Source organism: Vidua macroura, chromosome 27 (genome assembly GCF_024509145.1).
Source record: "Vidua macroura isolate BioBank_ID:100142 chromosome 27, ASM2450914v1, whole genome shotgun sequence".
NCBI lineage: Eukaryota > Metazoa > Chordata > Aves > Passeriformes > Viduidae > Vidua > Vidua macroura.
The window spans coordinates 4525060-4546110 of record NC_071597.1 but is presented as its reverse complement, the minus strand read 5'-3'; the positions used below and the strand labels follow the sequence as shown (position 1 = coordinate 4546110).

The window sequence follows — 21051 nt, the reverse complement described above, 5'->3', positions numbered from 1 at the left end:
GAGGATGAGGATGAGGATGGAGATGAGGATAGGACTGGGGATGGGGATGGGGCTGGGGCTGGGGATGGGATGGGATGGGGATGAGGATGAGGATGAGGATGGAGATGAGGATGGGGATGAGGATAGGACTGGGGATGGGGATGGGGCTGGGGATGAGGATGGGGATGAGGATAGGACTGGGGATGGGGATAGGACTGGGACTGGGGCTGGAGCCGCTTCTCCTCGTCAGGAACCTGAATGAAGTTGCTGACAAGGGACTGGGTGTGCCCAGAACCGGGTCCTGCATTGTTCCCCGCACCAGATAGAAATGTTATGTTCAGCAATGCCTGCTCAAAGCAGTGCCACTCTCGGCTTGGAAAACACAATCAACTGATTTGCCATGGGAGAGGATCTATTCTGCGGGGACTGTGATAATATTATTCGACCCGGAATTTACATAAATGCATATGATTTGCATATGCAATTGTAGGCTTCCAGGCTGTGATGGCAATAAACACAGCGAGATTTCCAGCGCTGTAAAACCTTTCCTCCAAAGAGAGGCGCTGGGGTTTGTTTGGGTCCTGGCAGGGCTGTGAGCGAGGCCACGCCACCTCCCAGGGCTGCTGTCCCCTCGCTGCCACTGCCAGCCCTGCCTGCCAGCCATTCCCAGCACCACTCACCTTCCTTTCCTGCCTCCCTCCCAAAGCTGGCACCGGGGAGGGAAATGTGTCCTGCCAGGGACAGGGGACAGGACACTGGGCCCAGAACAAGCATCAGAAACCCAGGGAAGGAAGAAACTCTCACTCAGGCCAGTGAAAGTGCTGGTCATCTCCCACTGGTCATCTCCCACTGGTCATCTCCCACTGGTCAGCCAAGCCCTCCAGCCATGCCTCCAATTTCAGGAGTCCCTCTGGGGAGGCAAACTCCACTTTGGGGAGTCCCTTTGGTGGTGGTGGGTGGCCTCAAGAAGTGGTTGGTGCCAAGTGTCCCGAAATCACCCAGGGTGAATCACAGTTTGGCACTGGGAAGCAGCTTCCCAACACTCAGACATCATGGAAAACACCCCGTGGATGGGAGTTGCCACATCCACTCAGCTGTGCCACAGTCTGGGGTGGCATCGAAGGGGGATGCCCGGGCTGCCTCTCTTTGGAGGGTCCTTCCCTGCACCCTGAGACCAGCACTGGAGTCCCCAGGCTGGTTCTGCTCCTATGGACAGCCTGGGGTTACCCCAGGAAGGACAGAGGCATGGAAGGGACAGAGAGGACAGTGTGGGCAGTGGTCAGTGTGGGCAGTGGTCAGTGTGGTGAATGGTCAGTGGGGGCAGTGGTCAGTGGAAGCAGTGGTCAGCTGGGTTGCCCATCCTGGGCACTGTGGCTGAGACTGAGGCAGCGGTTCTGTCTCAGCTGGATCTTAAATTGTCTTATGTCAGATCCAGAATGGAAAAACTAAATTGAATCTTGTGGAAACCAGATCTAGAATTAGTCCTAGATTAGGTGGTTTCTTGTGGTGAAAAATTAGGCTGCTTTACTACTGGGTACTGTTGTTTTCTTTCCATGGAGAGCAAAACACTTGGAATGGAAGGTTCTGGGCTCTGGAAAGGTGTGAGACACAAACTGCTATGAATATTGCAGGAAAGACTGAAGCATGTGCCACACTGGCTCTGCTCCAAAGCTCAGTGTAGGTGGTGCTGCCTCCTTCCCAGGAAACCTCAGCTCTGTTGGGAAAGCACCACGGGGAACAAGGCCAGGGTAAAATTTGGCTCAGCCCAGTTCTGGTCCCAGCAGGGATGGGATGTGGGGATGATGCCTCAGGTTTTAGCTTTTGTATTTCTTAGGTTCTGTGCTGCTTTAGTGGGTGGGTCTGAGCTTCATATTATGGGATGGTGAGCTCTTTGCACAGAGCAGGGAGACAAAACAATTCCTTCTCCAGCTGGGGACCAAGGACAAATGATCCAAATCTCAGACCCAAGAGCACAAACAACGAGGGCTGGAGAGAGAAAAACAAGCAGGATGGGACTGCATGGGCTGGAGCTGGAATTGGACAATGAACTCCAATGTGCAAATGGAGCAGAGCTTATAAAAGTGAGAGACCCCGTGATCTGTGGGGCATTTTGTGACCATTTTGGTTCACCTGGGGTGCAGCCCTGGCTGGGCTCTGGTGCTGCCCAAGGTGGATCCATTGAGGCCTCCTAATAAATCCCTGCTTTATTCTTTAGCTCCTGCAGTCTCTGTTCTAGGGCAGCCTTCTCAAGGCATCAGGGTGGCCCGAGCTGAAGTTGGCTCTGGATTGTTGTGCTCAAGGACTGTGAGTGAGGTGATGCTCAGGGGTTTTCTCAGCCCATGGTTTGTGCACCCCCTCAGCCCTTCCTGGGAACATGCCCCACAATCTGACTACACACTTGTCTCAGTTAATTTTAATCCCAGAAGTCCAATAATTTCACCAGGCAGCAACAATAAGCTTTTGAATAAATGAAATGGTGGCTTCTGGGCCACTCCAGTCAGGACAAGATGTGAGAAATGTGCTTTACACCCTCCAAATGGAAAAGGGATACCAGCAGCATCCCTAGGGTTTGGGGTTGGCCCTGGAGCACAGCTCCTCTGGGCACCTCGACTGATGTGCTGGGCTGGATGTTGGGAGGAAGGAAAATATCTGGGAGGGGAGGGGACTCTTGCTGAAGAGGCCCCTGGATGATGAATTTCCAACTAACCAAAAATCTGGGGAAGAAGGAGGAGGTGGGGGATGTTTGGAGTTCTGGTATTTGCCTCCCAGGTAACCCCCCCAGGTGATGGAGCCCTGCAGGAGGCTGAACCCCTGCCTGTGATGGGCAGGACTGAAGGAACTCCTCACCCGGCTTTGCTTGTGTGTGCAGCAGCTTTTCTTTCCCTATTAAACTGCCTTTAGTTCAAGCCATGAGTTTTTATGCTTTTATGTAGGAAATGGATAAAAAAAACTTATTTAAAACTACATAAAAAACTATAAAAAATTACAATGTAGTAGGGCCCAAGAGGGGTAATTTTAGATGATTGGCTTTAAGGCATTTACAGCATGGTGTGGTCTGATAGACCAAGAAATGCTTACAGTGTGTTGTAATTAGGAAATAGTTGGCTTCTGGTTGTGATTATGTGAATTATAACATCTGTATTGTCTCACCCTTCACATGAGACTGAAAATGGAATAAAGGTTTTTAAAACACCTCTCAGTTGCCCCATGTCTGGGTCAGAAAAGGACCTAATCCAACACTTTTACTCTTCTGACTCTTTTCCCCATGGCCCTGGCAGGGAAGAGCAGCAGCGTGGGGCTTGGCTGCCCACCTGACCCAACCCACAACAGGTTCTTAAATCTGAGCAACAAACTGTTCCTCACCACACTCTTGCCATCATTTGTGATCTGCAGGATCTGTTTTGTATTCACTTGGAATTGTGCAAGCAAGACATCTAAATATTGTCTCCTCACCTGAAGAAATTCAGCCCTTCCAGTCCCTTGCTGGGTTTTTGGTGTGCTTTCCTCATTTTATAGGAAATGCAAAGATCTGCAAACACACTGGGGCTGCAACAATAAGATAAATAATGATTGAAATAATGTCATGCTGGTATTTTCTGTCCTGAGAGCAAATCCAACAACAGCTCCTAAGAGACCTTTCCTATCACTTATCAGCCAACATGGCCCCAAAAATCTGGGCAGGAGGAGGAACAGAAAAGTGAATTCTTGTAGATTTTGCTCAGCTTCACTTCTTGGTTAGTGAGCACTGAAACATCACCTGCAGACACCATCCCATAATAATTCATGTCTGTCAAAGTGGCCCTAACAGAAAATCTGACCTGTATCAATGTCGTGCAGATTTGGGACCCTTTTCCCAATTTGCATTATTTCATGGCCGTTTGCAATTAATTTGATTATTCACTGGGTGCCATCCACTCCTGTCTTCTGAGGGGTTTTTTTGTGCTTTACCACCCTGAGCAGTGTGGCCATGACCAAACTTGATCACAGAACCCCCACAAAATCATGGGATGGTTTGGGCTGAAGGGATCTCAACACTCATCCCATCCCAACCCCTGCATGGGCAGGGCCAGCTTCCCCTAGCCCAGGTTTGTTCACAACTCTGATCTCTGTTCCCCCACCCCAACCCTTCTCTGTTGGACACTCTGTGTCCTTGCAAAACTCTGACGTTGTCTCCTCACCAATGTAAAAAATCACATTTTCTCTATTTTGTAAAAAAAAAAAATTGATCTGGAGTTATGAGAAATATCATTTACTGCCAGAGTTTTTGGTCAGGAACAGAGATGAATCAATTTGAAAAAATAGATCTTTTCTTACAGGTTTATTATTGCTGACAAATTTATTCTCTTTAATCATTGGGAATATGGATTTTTCCCAGCCCAAATCCAGCTACAGTAAAGTTTAACCGAGTTTGAAGCTGGGGAGGTGGGTGAAGGGATGGGGACCCTTTCTTAGTATTTTGAGTAAGGCCAGGGAACTGGGGAGTTACTGGAGCCTGATGTGACTCAAGAAACTGAAAGCCCAACCTTAAGGCAGGTGTTCTTTGAGCATTCTAAGTCTTTTCCCACTGAACACTTTCCTAATGTAATTCATTCCAGCACTCAGGGGAGATTTTACACCCAGCTGTTCATTTCCCCAGGTGTCACCAGCAAGCCTTGAATTCACAGCCTTCAGAACCACACCAGAAGCCTGATTTTCCACTTTGTGTGCGGTTTCCACCCAAGCAGAGAGGTCAAGGCACGTCTTGAGCCGAGGTCTCAAGGCTCGAGGTGGAACCCAAGTGTTTCCTGCTCCAAGCCCTGTCCATGGAGCAGCCTCAGGAGCTGGCTGGGTGCTGAGCTCAGGGCTCTAGGGGGAGGCACAACTAAAGCTCAGCCTGGGTTTACACCACAGACCGGGGCTCCTGTCCCACGAGGAGCATGGGCAGCGTTAGGACTGAAACGAAACCCCTTGAGCCAGGACTCCTGGACTGGGCTGGGCAAAGGCAGCTCCTGCAGAGCAGGGCTGTGGTGGGGGGAAACATCTGCACTCCACAGGGTCACAGCACAGCTGGGTGGGCTCATCTGTGTCCTCTGGGCACCAAAGGCTGATTTTCAACAACTTCCAGAGCCTCTGAGCATGGCCATGGTGCTGCTGTCCCCCTCTTGTCTGGCTCTTCCCAACCCTCCTGGCTTTGGGGAAAGGGACGTCACAAAGGGGCCACTGCTCCCCAGAGGATGTGAAAATCACAGCCCCAGCCCCAGCACACAAGGGAAGGGTCTCCTTTGGGGGTTTTGCCTCCAAAACTGTGATCCTGAGCACTGCACCACTGTTTGAGGCAAAAGGTCTCTTTAATATCAACTCCCAGCTGCTTTTACGTTCTCACTTAACCAACAGAAGCAGCAGCCTGTGCCCCACCAAACCCACAAAGCAGGACTTGGTTTCTGGAGATCTTATTTGTAGATTTGTAAGGGGAAAAATGAGCAAATTGAAAGGAAAAGTAAAAATATAGAGAGAGCCATGGCTCGGTGTTCTGCATGAACTCCCTGTCAGACAGACAAGAGGTGAATTTCATTAAAAACTTATTAAAGGGGACTTGGTTGTCACCAAACCTAATCAGGCCAGAGCAGATAACATGCAATGATCAGAATTTAAAAAGACAATTGAAATATTTTGCAACAATAAAAAAGCAAAGCAAAACAAAACAAAACCCAACAAGAACCCCCCCCTAAAACATCCAAGAGACCCGTGCAGGTAAAACCTGCCTTGCAAAGGTGCCCCCGGCAGCAAGAAACTCCCACAGTGCACGGAGGAAGGAGGGAGGAGTAAAGAGCTGAGTGCCCCTTGTTAGGACTGTGAAAAGCTCCTGGGGCATTTTAAAAGGACCACTGCAAATTTCTTAATTATAAATCTCTACCATATCTAGAAAGTAACTTCAGGAAACTTGGGTGACTCTGTGGCATAGAAATGGGATCAGAATAAAAAACCCTCCAGGTTTTGTCACCCAACATTAACCCTTCCTGCCCCAGTGAGGGTCTGTTTGTTGAAAAGGGGGCAGAAGATCTGGAGCCTGAGCCAGGGTGGTGCTGGAGGGCAGCAGGGAAAGTTTCTCATTCAGAAGTGTGAGCACTGGGAAAGGTGCCAGTTAGACTTGATTAGATTTGTAAGATTAATTAAAAGCAGACAGGTTCAGTGAATTGTGAAAAAGAGAAACGAGCAAATTAGCAAATCAGGAAACCTATCTTCAGAAATGGAATTAGAGAATTAGAGACTTTGGCTCCTTTATCAGGGCAAATTTGCTTTTCAGAGCATGATTCTTTCATGTTCCAGGATGGCATTTTACTATTCTACATAAAAATCATATATAAAATAGAATTTTAATAATAATTTATAACATATATATTTCACAGAATCAAAAAATAAAATATAATAATTTTACATTAAAAAGATTTAAAAAAATACAAAAGTGCCAACCACTAAAAAACGAAACACGCCTCTATAAAAAACACATGTTAAAAACAAAAAAATCCCCAAAACTTACTCTTTTACTTCCAACCTAAAAACGAATAACACACCACTGACAGCCCTGGTGATGGACAGGCATTCCCAGGCCTGGAAGCCCTTCCAGCCAAGGCTCCAGTCCCTGGCTGTGGATTTTTGGTGCCTCAGCAGCAGCCTCGGTGTCTGCTGGATGTGGGACTGGAGAGAGGGACCCCAGCCAGGACAGGACCCCGTGGTTTGCAAACAAACACTGGTTTTGGGGTTACTTTGGGATTTCTGACCCAATGGGATTTCATCCCCATTTCTGGGTATGGTCCCAGTCAGTATCCAGGGAAGAGAGGGCTCCTGGCTCCTTGAGAGCTGAGGCCTCCCAAGATCTCTGTGCCAAGGGAAAGCTAATCCCAGGAAAAGATGGAATTAATATTAAACATGCTGGAATAATATCAATTCCCAGGAATTAATATTAAATATTAATATTTTCAAAATTAATATTAAAAAGCTGGAATAATATTAATTCCCATTAATTAATACTTCAACAGAACCTATCAGATGTGACAGACCACAATTGACTAGACCTGTTTTGGGACTTATAAATGATGAACTTTCTTTGCTTTTTGATTTGTTAAGAGGGAACTGTGACATTACTTCTCTGGGATTTCTAAGAGCTGAATCCCAAAGGGCTCTCCTGGACTGTAGCAGGCTCAGACCAGCACCTCTCTCTGTGTGGGCCCTCTCAGAGAAAAAAAAATCTCAATGTTGCTGTTCCTGCAGAACCATCACCAAACACAGCAACAAAGCCTGGAATGGCTCAGATTATAACCAGAGCCAGAAAAAGATTATTATCCATAGATCAACCCCCATTTATATTTCCTTCAGAAAAATTGTTTTTATTTTAAGTATAGGCTGTTTAGATTTTTAATACCTTTTGTGTTAATAATAAATGTTGACTTGCAACAAATCAGGGCACAGGTGGTGTTAAAAGGCTCCAAGTGTTAATCACAGCACAACAAACACAGAAATCTCAGCCTGTGTCCCATCCAGACATTGCCTTTATCCTGAAAACTTCACCCAAACAACGTTAAATAGCACAGCCTGGTACTGGGAACCTCTCACCACATCCAGCATGGCTCTGACTTCACTGCAATCATCAGGATCACTGAACCACTGCCATTTGTAGACACAAAAATGAAAGATCAGGTCAGTAAGAATAAAATTGCAATGCCAACAGAAGGCTGAAATTCAGCTTCAGGTAAGTGAGGGAATATGAGTTGTGTACGTGATGTGTGAATTTTTTAGCTGAGTTCCTGACAAGTCCTCCCCATTTCAGGTCCTCTGGGAAAATCCCTGACAGAGCCTCTGAGTGGTGATGGGAACGGGATGAGGCTGTGGGCATGAGCAGGAGCAGGTGAACATCAAATTTGTCACATCCCAACAAAAGCCAGTGAAAAGCAGGTGTCCAGTCTGGAGCCACTGGGCTGCTCCACCCACCAACAAACTGAGGCCAGGAGGCTCCAGCCCCTCAAGATCAGGGCTGAGACAGAACTTCTGGACCTCACAGAAGGGCAGCAGCAGCAGAGGGTGCCTTGGTGACTTCCCAGAGCAGAACCCTGGCTCAGACATCCCATCACTGTCCCTGGCTGCAGATCAACATCTCGAGGTGCAGCTCAGAGCTCATCAGAGCTGAGCCAGGTTGAGCACAATTCCATCCACGCTGCACTTAGAGCTGCTGCCTTTGGGAAACTCAGAGGAAGAGTGGCCTTAAACACAGCAGGGGTGTCAGAGCACTGCATTGCAGTTTGCAGGTTCCAGTCTATCTACTGGGACAGGATCACACCCATGTGGACACAAAGAAAATCATGAATCCATCTTCAAGAGGCCTTTGGTACGAGCTTCATAATGTTGTAAAAATGATAATGGCTACTCAGTGTTTATGGAATGAGCCTTGACTTTCATCAAGGACTGTGATGTGTCCACACTGGTGAATGGCTGGACTCTGAATCCAGAATTCTTTCTATCTTAATGCTCAAAAATGTTCCAAATTGATATGGTGTCACATGTTGAACCAGCAGACACCAGTGAGACAGACCAGCCAGTTCAGGCAGCTGCTGAAAGCTCCTGCTGGACAAGCCAAGGGTGCTTCACTCAGGCCTGGCACGAATCAGAGGGCAGGCCCAGGCTGAGCCAGGTGGCCACAGGCACAGCTTGGGCTCAAGGCAAGGCTGGCAGGGCAGGGAGGGTCAGCAGTGAGGCAGAGAGAGGGTCAGCCCTGGCCCAGCTCAGCAGCACTGCCAGACGTGCTGGGGGTGCTGAACTGCTGTCACACCAAGGGCTCTGTCCCCAGCAGCCCCCAGGCCTGAGCAGCACACCAGGGGGTTCCCAGAGGGCTGATCCTGAGCCTTGGACACTGAGATGAGAAGCACAGGTCAGAGGAAAATGTCACTGAGTTAAAACATGCCAGAGATAATGGAAATGCTCTGCCTCACACCTGCATGTTCCAATAGACAGCTCAATTCTTTAGTCTTTATTATTTCCTTTGTAAGGTTTGGTGGGTCTTTTTTTTTTTTTTTCCCTCTAAAACTGGCCACTTGGACATTTTCCTGCCTTCCCACATGACATCCAGCCATGCTGAACTGTTTGACCTGGCAATGGAAGGGGCTGATGAGCATCACTGAGACTCAGATCACCAGTGTGAGGGGGAAGAGAACCTCCTGCTGCTGCTCACAGCCCCAGCACCCATGCAGGGAATGTCCATCTGTCCTCCAGGACAGCAGCAGAAATCAAATGCCCCTGGGTGTCAGCTCGAGGATGAAGGTGAAATTTAAAAGTCAGGATGATTTAGTGACCCTGGGCTCAGGCTGCCCTCAGGGAGGGAGGGGGGGCTGGAGACACCTCCCTGGGCTCCCACAGCCCCCTGAGAGAGATGAGTGAGAACAGGAGCTAAAATCCTGTCCTGACCCAGCTGGGGTGGCTGTGCCTGGGCCCAGGAGTGTCCTGTAGAGCAGGGGGGCAGGAGTGTGGATATGACAGTCTGGTCAGAGAGAGAGAAAGCCAAATAAGCTTTCCCATTAATTGGTCTGGGAACTTTTAGGGAGGTGGAGAGAAAGAATTGTAAGCTATCTGCAGGTGGTGTTGTTTTTCTCATGTTTACCCTAAAGGGTGTCTTAATTCACAAATCATGTGAAATGTGTTGATTAAATGACCAATCAGGTCCACCTGTATCAGACCAGGCTATGTCATCCCTGACTCCAGGGTGACACAGGAGGGGCCTCCAGGTTTGTCCTGTGGCTGTGGGGCTGTGGCTGCACGTGGGTTGGAGCTGCTGGGAGCCCTGGTGAGGGCACAACCCCCATTAGATGTGTCCTGGGAATGGAGGGACCCAGGAGCTGTCTGTGAGGAGGAACCTCAAGGACCACCTTTGGTGGCACTGGCCTCAGCAAAGTGTGCCACAGCCACGGGAGGGGAGCCTGAGGGGATCCCTGGAGGTCTCTAGGCCCAGCTCCTGCTCAGAGTGGGACCAGCCAGGGCGGTGCAGTCTGATCCTACAAATGTCCCTCCTCACCTCCCTGCAGCAAGGAGGGTCCCCTCAGGAATGAGCCTTTATTTGGCAACTGCCCTTTGCTGGATTGTTCAGCACTGGAGAGGAGAGATCAGCCCTGTGCTGCTTGGGAGAGCCCTCCAAGCAGGCACAGCCTGCCCTGAGCAGCCCTCACCTCCCCTGGTCGCTCTGCAGGACCCAGGACCTCCCTTTCCACCCTTCCAGCCCCACTGGCCACACTCCAGCTTCTCTGCATCTCTCCTGAGCTGCCTCCACACAGCAGCACAGGAGCCCCAAGTGCCCCTCAGCTCACTGTGTCTGAGGTGAGCCCAGCTGTGAGCTCCTCTTCTGTCACCATCCCCTCGATGCCTCAGGTTTGAGCTTTTCTATTTTTCAGGTTCTGTGCTGCTTTAGTGTGTGGCTCTGGGTTTCATATGAGGGGATGGTGAGCTCTGTTCACAGAGCAGGGAGACAAAACAATTCCTTCTCCAGCTGGGGACCAAGGACAAATGATCCAGATCTCAGGCCCAAGAGCACAAACAACGTGGGCTGAAGAGAGAGAAACAATCAGGATGGGACTGCATGGGCTGGAGCTGTAACTGGACAATGAACTCCAATGTGCAAATGGAGCAGAGCTTATAAAAGTGAGAGACCCCATGACCTGTGGGGCATTTTGGGACCATTTTGGTTCACCTGGGGTGCAGCCCTGGCTGAGCTCTAGTGCTGCCCAAGGTGGATCCCTTGAGGAGATCCTTTTAATAAATCCCTACTTTATTCTTTAGCTCCTGCAGTCTCTGTTCTAGGGCAGCCTTCTCAAGGCATCACCCTGGCTCTGTCAGGGGGTGTGAGTTCCTACCTGACCCCATCAGGTGAGAGCTGGGGCAGAGGCTCAGCAGGGAGCACAGCTGGCATGGCACATCACTGGTTTGTGGCCTTCCCCACCCCAGCAGCTCCAGCTGAGAGGGTGGGGTGGCCAAAAATCCCCGAGTTCCCAGTGCCTTTAGCAAGTGCTTCACTTTGGGAAATGCTGCTTTTAGCGAAGGAGTCAAATGAGGAACAACTGGTTGCAATTAAGCAGCCTCTTCAGAGCTCTTTGTGGCCACTTAAATTTACTTCTGACTTCACTTACAGGACTGGTAACAGAGGTTTGTGTCTTTTTTTGTCTTAAAGGCAGAAAGGCTCTTGAGTCAGAGCCCTTCTCCCTGGGCTCCTGTGGCTCCAGGCTTGCCCTGGCCCTGTCCTTGGGCTGGGGCACTCCAGGAGACATGAGGGATTCATTTCAGAGGGAAGGAGACTTCCAGGAGGTCAGCAGTGTCCCAGTGCTTACTGCTCTGTTCTGCCACGCTCTGGGAGCATTTTGAAGCTGTTGCTGAGCTCAGGACTCCACTCAGGGGCAGGGGTGGAACAGAGCAGTAAGCACTGGGACACTGCTGACCTCCTGGAAGTCTCCTTCCCTCTGAAATGAATCCCTCATGTCTCCTGGAGTGCCCCAGTGCTTACTGCTCTGTTCTGCCACGCTCTGGGAGCATTTTGAAGCTGTTGCTGAGCTCAGGACTCCACTGGCAGGGGTGGAACAAAACGTCCCAAACCACGCTGGGATTCTGCACGGGGGAGGAACAACACCAGCAAGAGATGCCACCTGGAAGTCCTGCCAAGTGCTGGGTGTGCTGAGGCTCAGAGGCTGTGCACCCTTGGAGATCTGCTCTGGCACTGGCTGGGGCTGTGCTGCTGCTCAGGATGACCCTGAGTCCCAGCTCCAAAAGCTCTGGTTCTCATGGCATGGATTGACCATCCCACTTGGCAGGGTGGGGTTAGGGGTGGGGATAGGGATTCCCACTGGCTAAACCCGGCTGGGAAAAACGCTGAAGAAAACCTTGAAGCCCACAAAACCCTTTAGAGCCACAAGATCCTGAACACTTGTGGCCAGTCAGGTGCTGAGGGCTGCTTTCATGGACAGCCACAGGTCAGGCCAGCTTTGCCCCTCACTGCCCACAGCCCCACTGCCCCCTCTGCCCCCACCCACACCACTCCTGGGGGGTCAGGAGGAGCAGCAGCCTGGCCTGCATGGCCCCACCACAGCTCCCCATCTCCTCCTTCTCTTTGAGCAGCACTAACCAGACAGCCAAAGCGTTGGACACGTCTGTGAGGGAGCTTTGTTGGCCTCAGCTCCTCCTGTCAGCACTCACAGGCAGCATTTCGCTGACCTTTTCCCATCTGTGCCCCATTTGTTCCCTCTCACGGCTGTAATGGGATGGCAGCATGTGAAGAAGGGTTGGACTCGTGTCAAAATACCTCACTGGAGGTTACATCCACAGCCTGAGCCACCTCTGGAGCTCACTCAGAGCTGCCTGGCCGGGGACAGGGCGATGTCAGGGAGTTTCCAACAACCCAGCTGGGCTGAAACCCCCTCTTGGCTTCTCCATCCTGCTGCCACCAGCAGGTCTGGACCCTGAGCTCTGGGTTTGCAGCACAGGGACCTTCCCTTTGCTGTGCAGCCTGTGCCCAGAGCTGGGGCAGGATCCCCCTGCAGAGCTCCAGGGCTGCCCTTGGGCTCTCCTCTCTCTGGACAAGGTGAAGGACCACGTCCTTCCCTGGCCCCTCAGTGAAACACGTCCCACAAACCCTCAGCAGCTCCATCCCTTTGCCTTTATCCCCTGCAGTGTCACTGCTCCTGGCATTGTCTGCCTGCACCGTGGAGCAGCAGGATTGTTCCAGCCACCCCAAACCCATTTCCAAGGTGATCACACCCCATTCTCATCGCTCTTCCTAGGGCACACACAAGCACTTCCTCCCCACCACAGGAATAAACCTTTTTCTCAGAAAGGATCTGTTTTGATGTTGCTGCCAAAACATTCCCTATCCAGCAGGAAAATCCCCAGCAGGACAGGGCACTGCCTGTCAGCATCCTTGGGGTGCTGCCACATGAGCAGTCCCCCCTGAAGGTCTCGAGTTTACAGAGCTGGGTTTAGCTGGGGGTAAGGAAGCCCAGGGGAGCCCCAGTCCAGCCTGGCCTGGAGGGCTGCAGGACACCAGCACAGGGGACCAGGCTGATGCTGAGCCCCACCTTTGCTCTCCTTGCCCTGTTTTGGGGTGTGCTGAACCCTGCAAGTGGGGCTCATCCCCCAAAGCCTCCTTTGTGCCTGCCTAAAGATCAGAGGATCAGGAAGACAGCTGGAAAATGATGTATTTTTAAGAGCATAGATAACACCGTGCCAGAGTCCACCACACAAACCTCATTTCCACAGAGCAGATATTGAAAGCCTTCAATGGGACCAAAGGAAACCTTGAATTTGTGTGCTCTGGGAGCATTGTCTGTGCCTGAGCAGCAGGGAGCCCTGGCCCAGGTATTCCTGCCCTCCTGCTCCCTCAGCCTTCAAGAAATCTCTAAAACCCCACAGCACTTGCAACCTTAGCCCTACATGGGGCACCTCCTCACGTCCCTCCAGAGCAGCAGAGACCCTCTGGCACTTTAGTGTTGCCAGAACCTACAAAAATATGTAAAACCTGGATCTGTGGATGAAATTCTGTGGAGAGTGTGTTCGACTCCCTCCTTTCCCAGGGATGCTGCTTGCCATGCCCCTGGTGTCTGTGCCCTACATCCTCTGCATTGTTCCTTTGGGGTGAACTCAGAGGGGTTTGGGAGAAGGGAATGGGGCAGACACCTGTCTGCAGCATTTGCTCCTGAAAACAGGCACAGAAGACATTTTGCTCACGGGGACATTTTTGCTTCACAGGGGAAAACGAGACCTTTTCATCGAGAAGGTTTCGGTTCCTCGCTCTGAGAGTTGAAACCCTCCTTGATTTGGGCATTAAATCCTGATTTATATCAAAGCCTGAGGCAGCTCAGGGGCTGGTGGGATGAGCTGATGTCATGGCGAGGTGTCCCTGCCCCAGGCAGCTCCTGCCTTCAGACCCAGCCCTGGCACCCTGACCTGTTCCACCGCGTGCCCTGTGCCCGCACAGCGGTGCCCAGATGGGGGAGAAAAGGGATGGAAGGAATCAAAGTGCTGCTGTCTCTATTTCAGGAGCCTCCCCTGCCCGGGGCTGAGGGCCTGAAGTTCGGCAGCCACGCTCAGGGCGAGGAAATAATTTAATTCTCCAGGAAAACCTGCTGTGATTTAGCCATTTCATGAACCTGCGGAGCTTTGAAACGCTTCCTGAGCGGGGACTTCTCATTGTGCTCTCAGTCTTTCTCCTCTGGAATGACACATTCTCATTCCCAAAGTCCACGGTAATAAATGGATTATTAAAAAAAAAAAAATTGTCTTTTCCCTCCTGAATTCTAAATATTCCCAGACACGGCAGTCCATTCCCAAGTTCACTCCCACCTACTTCTTGCCATCTCCATGTTGGCACTGAAAGGATCTAATTCAGTAATAAAGAAGAGAGACTTTTCTGGAAAGGCGAAAATAACCCAAGAATCTCAGTAGCACCAAATTCCACCATCTCCCTCTTTTCCCTACGGATCATCAGGCTCACAGCCCCTACCTGGCACATACAGAAACTTAACAAGAGATATTCCAGCAAGAAATCCTACATAAAGACAGAAATAAACGTAAATATTCTGTTATGCAACTCGCTGTCTGCTGGATTTAAATGACCTGGAATATTTAATTCTATATTTCTTGTTCCAAAGGGCTTCCGATTGCATTTTGTTACTGTATTCATTCATATAGAGTTAGATTTATTTTTAAAATATGTAACTCAGGTTACTTATCAGCCTCATTACAAGATACAACCAATTCTTTTAAAATTTATTTTTCTCGTCGGTGCAAAGAAATTAGCAACATTTCCACAAATAAAATTAACAAGATCCACCTTTGAGCAATTTTACTAATGAATGTTTTCTCAGGTGCCATTTGCGTTATTTGCCGGACTAAATTCACATGACAGAATACAACAAAAGAAGGGAAAGAAGTCCAAAAAACGCAGCAACCAAACAGAAAATAGAATTAAATTTTTTTTTTAGGATCAATTGCAGTTTCATGGAAAGGAAGAAAACCCCTGTGGCAGAGTCGTGCGAGAGACAAAATTCCCATTGCACAAGGAAATAAAACCGCATCCTTTCACATCTGAACCAGGAGCCCATCGCTATAGTGCCGAAAATGGAGAAATTAAGAGTGGTAGGGAAGCCTCCATTTGTGCAAAGGGAAACCCTTTCAAAATAACCCCCAAACTTTTCACTGATTTCATTAATTACTGGTCAAATCTGAAGAAATTACACTTCAACTCCACCATGCAGCCGTGGGCAGCTCCGCAGGGCGAGGGGTGAAAAGGAAGGAACACACAGCTCCCATGGCTAATAATTAATGAATTCATTAATCAATCATAGGGAGAGGAAGGGCGAGGGGAGGAAGGAATCTTACCACCAAATTGGGTAACCGGCTAAGACCTTTGTGCCATTGAAGAGAAAAGACAGAATTAGTCCAAGCAGGTGGTAATCCATTAGTCCAGGCTGGTGCAAGGGGAAAATCGCCGCGAAGTTTTCAGAAAAACATGAAGTGCCAAAATGAAGAATCCCCCTCCTCCCAGGAAAAAAAAAAAAAAAAAAAAAAAAAAAAAAAAAAAAAAAAAAAAAAAAGGGGGTAAAAAGAGTGAAGCCAAGTCCCTCGTGGCTCGGATGACTTTCTGGCTTGTCAGAAACACACCTCTCCAAGCCTTTCCCCCGTAGATCATCCAAAAGCGTCTATTAAAAAGTGCAGGGCTCGGGGATGTCAGCAGGCGGCCAATCAGACCGCATGGCCCAAGGTGAGGGATGAGGCTCAGCCCAGGGCTGTCAATCACCCTCTCCTCCCCCTCCACCCCACAACTTTGTTCTGAGCCCTCGCTGCCACGGACAAACCCTCTGTGCACCACACTCCACTGGGGCACTGCGATTTGGGGTGAGGATTTTAAATTTTTTATTTGAAATTTTTTTTTCCCCCCCAATTTCACTTGGAGCCCAGGATGTGCTGCCCCTGAATGCCAGGACTCGGCAAGGTAAGGATGAAGGGTGGCTCGTGGTGAGGGGTGGCTGTGGTCGAGCTTAGTCTCACAGTGGGAGTGAGACAGAACTTGTTCTTCAGATGGGCAGGGATGGGGGCACAGAGGGGCAGAAAATCCTCTGCATGTGGTAGTGTGGGCAAAACTGGTGATAAAGTTGAAATGAAACCTGCAGTGCCCAGGTTTTCAGCATGTGGGGGTGATGGATGGAGGGGGGAGCAGGGGCAGTCTGGCTTTCTATTGAGAAAAAAATGCCATGTCATGTTGAGAGGGGAGCAGGCAGATGGGGACGTGTCCCACGAATGGATTGCTTGTGAAGTGCATCTCTGGATGCAGGAAGATGAAAATATTATCAAAACCCCACACATGTAACCCTAAAAAAAAAAAAACCAACTAAAACCCTAATCAGTTTCATGATTTGCAAATAGACCCAACAAAGATTTTATTTAAAAATCCTTGTTATTGGGTAGAAAGCCTGTTTTAACAGGAGCTATTGTGCAGTCGGAGGAGATGACTCGACAGAATGGGACAAAGAAATGGGAGAAGCAAAACAAGTTGCTTTTTCTCGTAAAGCATCTCAGCAGCCACAGCTCTGCTGTTGCCCTGGGGTGGAACCACCTTGAGATCAGGTGCTTTAAGAGCAGCCAGCAAATCAGTTTACTTCAGATACATGTCAGTAATGGAGATTCAAGGTCCTGTCTTGGGCAGCTCAAGGCATCTCAGGGTTTTGAAAGCTCTAGACCTCTGTATCTTAAGGCTCTAGGCACAAACAAATTCCTCATTGTGTTTAATCACACACTGGCACAGGGAAGCTGTGGCTGCCCCTGGATCCCTGGAAGTGTCCAAGGCCAGGTTGGACAGGGCTTGGAGCAGCCTGGGATAATGGAATCTGTCCCTGCTCATGGCAGGGGTGGAATGAGATCTTTAAGGTTCCTTCAACCCAAACCGTTCCATGATCCTGTGATGCACCTGCCTCTTGCTTCTGCCATTCTTGATTGCCAGCTCTGCCTGATTTTGGTGTTTGGGTGCTGAGTTGGGGCAGTGCTGCTCTCAGAAGGGGTGGTTGCTGTCCTGGCCATGGCACAACCAAGGGAGGACACAGCAGCTGCTCACTCTTCCCCTCTCCATCACTCCCTGCACCTGCTGCAGGTACTGTGAGGCCAAATTCCTCCAGACTTACTCCAATGGGTTTTCCAGCTGACTGTGACCCACCATAGGTATTAAATATTCTTGTTCTTTTGGGGGGTTTTGAATCCCAAAGGGGATGTTGGGTGTCCTGGCAAATCTCCCTGGAACCCAGATGGGTTTTATTGAACTGGGTCTAAGAAAGCAGCAATTGTCCAGTGACATTTGGGGACACATGGATTTAAGCTGCTCCAGTAAATTTAACACTAGCTGGAAATCTTCTCCAGATCTTGAAATTTACTGCCCATGTTTTTAAGCATAAAGATGGACCCTGGTGTGGAGCTGGCCCAGCCAACTTACCCAGCCCTAAAGAGATTTTAGTCGCAGTTTGGGGTTAGTGTGGGACAGGAACTGTTCCAAACAGACCCTTAAGATATGACCCACCTGTTCTGGAGCTTAAGGGAGTTTCTCAGGATGGATGAAGGTGTCCCTGTCTGCCTCATTCCAAGGCCAGGGAATGGTCCCAGGCAGTCTTCCCTTACTGCCCAAACAAAGCCCTGGCCTGTGTGAAATGCCCTGAAAAGCCTGTGAGCTGCTCTGGCAAAAGCAGAACTGGAAGTGCTGCCCAGGTTTGTATTGGTGGATGTTTTGAAGCTGCACAAGCAGAATAAGGATTTAAAGTACCAAGGGACAGAATTTTTGTCGTTGAAGTGTCACTGCTAGAGAGGCAGCAGATGGAGAGACTGAAGTGATGTGTTTCAGGTGATGCTGGAGGTGGCTGAGCCCATGGGAGAGGAGAAAATCCTCAGACACTGTAGAAATCCAGTTGGGGAAATCTGAATTGAGGTGTTGTTGGTTGGAGACCATCATCAAGGTCTGGGTGGACCTGGCAGTGCTGGATTAATGGTTGAACTTGATGATCTTCAAGGTTTTTTTCAACCTCAATGATTCTGTGGTGGCTGCGACATTCCTGTCCATCAGACACTGGGGAACACAAAATGCTCCTTATCCATTTCTGGGTGCTGGTATTTATAAACCAAGCCAATAACGGGCTACAAAGTGCTTCCTCTGCAGGAACTAGGAGGGAAAGTGACCCCAGACTCAAATTCAGAGGTTTATTTGCTATTGTGGTGGGACAGAGCTCTCAGTGTGCCTCGGGACAGGCTGTGCTACAGCAAGAGCAGAGACACAAAGCTCCCACACACTGACGTGGCCACGGGCAGGTCCTCAAAGATGCACAGTGAAGGGCTGATCCCAAGCACACTGAATTCATGGGAATGCTCTCCATGGCTCTGACAGGTGTCTGAGGAAGTTTCTGGAGATGCTCATCCCCCCAAATCCTTTAACTTCTCCATTCCACTGCTCTCTGAATATCTGCTTGTCCCAGCATCATAAGGAATTTGTGTTGCCCCATCTTTTGTGAGGAGACTGTGTTTGGGGCGTGTCTGTAATTGCTTTGGGTTGGAGATCCTGGGAGCAGAAGGTCCTGCCTGTCCCTGATCTAACTACAGGAGACTCTTGGCTCCCAGATTCTCCCAGTGAAATGAGCAGAAAAACGAGCAGAAAACCACTGGCAGTTCTCAGCTGTGTCTTTGGCTGTGTCAGCCTTGATCCCCAAAGCCTTGAGGCAGCAGGCACGGCTCCCCAGGGAGGAGGACCTGTCTCCCAGGGATGAAGACTCCATTGGCTGTGAAGGGAACAGACTCACTTTGAGTCTTCTCTGATGCGAAATGAAAATCTGATGCGTACATGCTAAAATTATCCTGGGCATATTTCATGCTAGCCTGAACAAATATTTATAAGTTCTACAGCAAACATTAATTTTAAATGTAATTTCTAAGAGCAAATGACAGTTACCCAAAAGAGTACAATTTCAAAATTTCACTCATAGATACCTCCTTGTGCTGCTGAGTGACAGTTTTATTAACTGAGGGGCTTTTCAATCACATCACTCTGTCTAGTTTGGCAATATTGACTCTCATAGCCCAGTTTCAATATGCCCAGAAATGAAAGGAATTGAGGAAGTCAGAGGTTTGGCTGCTCAAGAAAAGTCCTGCTGCCTTTACAATGTCAGTACAGAGGTCCTTGTGTGTCGTGGGACATTGTGGCACTGCAAGCTCAGCTGCTGGAGGGGATCCTTTGGTTTATTCCAACAGCTCTCAGCAAAGGAGCATTGTGATCCCATTGGAAACGTGCCTCTCCTTCCCCTTGGGCTCTAACTGTGCAACTTTGCCTTCTTTTAGCTTTTCCTCCTTTCTCCATCTGAACGTACCAGCAGGAAGAGACCAAGTGCCTGGGGAAGGTGATGGGACCATGGAGTCTCCTGGATTTGTGCTCAGTGTGGATTTCAACACGTGGAAGGCTCCAAAACTCAGACCCCTCCTGGTGGAGTCACCCCAGGCTCAGGGTGATGTGAAGAGGACAACCCACACCTCACAGCAAGAGGTGGATGACTGGGATGAGCTCTCAGAGGGGGTTGAGAGCCCTGGCTCAGAGTTTTGGGGATGGCAGGGGATGTACAAGGCCTGTGGTGCAGCCCTGAGCAGTGAGAGGGGTCAGAGGGCTTGACCTGCAGGTCCACCCCAGCTCACAGGTTAAGGGTGGCACAGGTGGGTGCTGAGGTTGAATTTCAGTTCTGGGCATGGCCAGGAGCAAAATTGGAGGTGGATCTCTTGGACAATGGTCTTTTAAGGTTAGCAAGTCCTAAAACAAGCTGGGCTTGCTGGTTTGAAGACCTAAATTTTGTTATTAGAGTCTAAAGTGTAAGTTTAGACTTAAAATAGGACATTAGTACTCGGATGGCTCACCAGCCCTAAGGTAAATAATTGTAGACAATCTGTAAAGAGCTGAGGAAATCCTTCCTCAAAGCTTGATGAACTGTCTGACTCCTTCCATCTTAAACTACTGAAATCCTGAGGGCTCTGTTTGCTGCTGACCCGTGACAGGTAACATTAACAATCCCTCTAAACTTCCCTGCTCTCATTTTTCTTGGCCAAACCTCTCTCCTGGATCCTTGTGTTCCCTCTGGCTCTTCAGGCTCTGCTCCTCTGCTGTTCCTGGCTCTTCACCTCTGGTGGGGATGCTGTGAGTTGGTGTTACCTGGGCTGCTCCTACCTGGGCAGAGCCATCCTGTGACAACACCTCTGGCATTAACAAAACCCTTGGCCACTGATTTTACTGGCTCAGCAATAACTTTATGGCTCTTTTTTTTTTTTCCCTGCAAATATCCTTTACCTCACTCCATTTATTTATAAACTATTCTAAGTAGAATTCCTCCACTTGGGATATTTGTTGTCTACTAGTGATGGTCGAAACTCTTTTGAGCCAATTTCCTGCAATATCCCAGTCTTGTGGCCAAGGCCCTGAGATTTCTGGTTTGTTTGGGGTTTTTTGTTTGTTTTGTTGGGGTTTTTTTTGGGGGTTTTTTGTGTCTTTTTTGTCTTGTTCTGGTTATTTACCCCTTTAAGAAGGGAAAACGAAATATATATTTTTGTTAAAAACTTGATTTTTTAAAAAGAAACCAAAAAATATATTTTTATTACAAGGGAAAGGTTGCATTTTAAAACATCAGCAGTGTAACCTTCTGTAGTACCTGTTCTCAGATCCAAATCAAGAAACTTGTGTTGTGTTCTCAACTTTCCCAAGAGCTCCTCACATGATTTTGCTGGCCCAGGTTCTTTATCTGTCCCTGGATTTCTTGTAAACCTGGGGAAATCCCATTTTCTGTGTGTATCCCAATTGGTGCTCCAGGAAGGAGCTGCCTCCCCCTCTGTGCAGCCCTGAGCTGGAACACCCAGGGACAGCTGCGAATCACAGGCTTGATAAATTCTGAGCAGACAAGCAGAGGAGCAGAACTGGAACCCCAGATTTCATATCTGAAGGGCAGAAAAAGGAGAAATGGTGCTGCCCAGGGTTCAGTTCTTCTCCTTTCTAGTCACAAATATCCTCTGTGG

At 49.2% G+C, this 21051-nt stretch overlaps 1 protein-coding gene across 1 annotated transcript in view; it reads right to left on the bottom strand.

Moving 5' to 3' along the window:
• Positions 1-15437, bottom strand: part of WNT3 (Wnt family member 3) — a 46256-nt gene extending 30819 nt beyond the window's left edge. The window contains exon 1 of the mRNA XM_054000233.1: positions 15358-15437. Within this exon, the coding sequence (XP_053856208.1) occupies positions 15358-15437 (80 nt within the window). The remainder of the gene's footprint in view (positions 1-15357) is intronic.
• Positions 15438-21051: the final 5614 nt, after the last annotated feature.